This window comes from Chiloscyllium plagiosum, unplaced genomic scaffold (assembly GCF_004010195.1).
Source record: "Chiloscyllium plagiosum isolate BGI_BamShark_2017 unplaced genomic scaffold, ASM401019v2 scaf_14143, whole genome shotgun sequence".
NCBI lineage: Eukaryota > Metazoa > Chordata > Chondrichthyes > Orectolobiformes > Hemiscylliidae > Chiloscyllium > Chiloscyllium plagiosum.
Window position 1 is genome coordinate 13,682 of NW_025213183.1, and position 2,226 is coordinate 15,907.

Sequence of the window (2,226 nt, forward strand, 5' to 3'; positions counted from 1 at the left end):
GACAGTGCGGCACTCCCTCAGTACTGACCCTCTGACAGTGCGGCACTCCCTCAGTACTGACCCTCTGACAGTGCGGCCCTCCCTCAGTACTGACCCTCTGACAGTGCAGCACTCCCTCAGTACTGACCCTCTGACGGTGCTGCACTCCCTCAGTATTTCACTGTGCAATCAACCAGAATTTTGTGCTTTTGTCTCTTGAGTGAGGTTTGAAGTGTCCACCATCTGACTCGGTTGAGTGTGTGAACTGTGTTTGAATCCAGGGTGATATGACTGTTCCCGCGGAGTTATTGCAGTTGGCTCACGTTGAATAGCCTGTGCTGAGTAATAACTGTCTGTCTCCCTTTTATTCAGACAACCTCCTGGCAGGTATTTCTCAACAAGTGAAGTTCACCATCCAGACAGGCCATTACTCTGTAAAGAATGGAGACGCACTGCAGCTCAGTATCACTGACACACTGCCAATCCTGCACTCAGCCAGCAGCACTGCCACAGTCTCAACCAACAGTGGGGGTGAGTGAGTCACTGATCGGATCCTCGGAGACTGGGGGGTATATGGGAGCAGCTGTGGGACATTGTCTGGCAGCTTGTACTGAGGCAGTGTCTTACAGATCAAACCTCTGTGCCTGTTGCCCAGTCGGGCCCTGAGTTCCATTCCATTGTACTGCTAGTGTCACTTTCATTTGTAACAACAAGGAGCAAACAGAATATTAAATAATAACAGAACACTTAAAGAATATGAGAGCTGACAGTACTGAAGCATGACTTTTCACCTTTCCGGAGAGTGTTTGATGGGGATACAGTGTAGAAGCTTTACTCTGTACCTAACCCCGTGCTGTCCCTGTCCTGGGAGTGTTTGATGGGGGACAGTATAGAGGGAGCTTTACTCTGTACCTAACCCCGTGCAGAGGGAGCTTTACTCTGTACCTAACCCAGTACTGTCCCTGTCCCTGGGAGTGTTTGATGGGGGACAGTGTAGAGGGAGCTTTACTCTGTACCTAACCCAGTGCTGTCCCTGTTCTGGGAGTGTTTGATGGGGGACAGTGTAGAGAGAGCTTTACTCTGTATCTAACCCTGTGCTGTCCCTGTCCCTGGGAGTGTTTGATGGGGGACAGTGTAGAGGGAGCTTTACTCTGTCCCTAACCCCGCGCTGTCCCTGTCCCTGGGAGTGTTTGATGGGGGACAGTGTAGAGGAAGCTTTACTCTGGCCCTGACAGCATTGTGTTTGTTTCCTAGGAGTACAGGATTGTTGCATTAACAATTTAAATGACAGGGGGGTGAGCAGTTTTCCAAGCTCTCAGCTCAGATGATAGTTTTTACAATTTGATTTTAAGGGAACTATTCTTTCTTTTTTAAATAGACAAAATCTCTGAGGCTCCGTTATCCATCCAATCATCTGGAAAGATTACCAGTATCTCTCTGCCCCTGGCTGCTGCCTACCATCAGATTGAGTTTGAATTGCGTGTCATCTGTCACTTGCCGTCCACACTACCAACGCCCCCTGACTCTGAGAGACCCAGCACTGAGATAAAAGCAGCTCGCAGAGGACTCGACAAAACTAAATTGGAGAGCCCGTGTATGACCTCTATCGAGCAGAAGGTCAATCAGAGGGAGAGGGCAACAGCTGGGCTGGGTGGGGTGGGGAGGGGTTGTGTGTGGTGAGGGGACTCTGTATGGGGGTCTGTGTGTGTGTGTGTGTGTGTGGGGGGGGTGGGGGGATGGGTGGAAAATGGAATGTCAGAGGAACCGGGAGGGGGAGGGAAGTTGTTGGGGCAGGAGATAGGTAAGGGTTTGTTGGCAAGGGAAGTGGGTCTCAACACTTCTGGTAATGTTTCCCAAACCCCTCCTGTAACCTCAGGCCTGACATCTCCTGTCACTCCCCACACTCCACCATTCCTCCCTCTGCTCCAAACCTGATGTTCAATACCCATTCTCCCTCTGCCACCTGGAACAGGCTGTTGGTCATGGGGTGGGGCTGCTTACAGATTGTGTGGCTATCATTTCAGGGAGAGTTTACATTTTAGTAGTGGGTTAGGTGGGGTTGTTGAGTTTGGTTTGGGATGGTAGGGAAATGTCAGCTCAGATTTGGGATGATGTTGGGTGTGGGGGTCTGTCAATTTGTGTATGCTGGGTTTGGGGTGTGGGTTATTGGGTTTGGGGAGTGGGCTGTTGGATTTGGGGAGTGGGCTGTTGGGTTTGGGGAGTGGGCTGTTGGATTTGGGGAGTGGG

At 50.9% G+C, this 2,226-nt stretch overlaps 1 protein-coding gene across 1 annotated transcript in view; it reads left to right on the top strand.

Moving 5' to 3' along the window:
• The window catches only part of LOC122547566 (trafficking protein particle complex subunit 10-like), a gene marked incomplete at its 3' end in the record, with an annotated part of 20,404 nt that overhangs the window by 4,864 nt on the left and 13,314 nt on the right, over positions 1 to 2,226 (top strand). The window contains exons 2-3 of the mRNA XM_043686181.1: positions 352 to 510; positions 1,358 to 1,630. Coding sequence (XP_043542116.1) covers positions 352 to 510; positions 1,358 to 1,630 — 432 coding nt within the window. The remainder of the gene's footprint in view (positions 1 to 351; positions 511 to 1,357; positions 1,631 to 2,226) is intronic.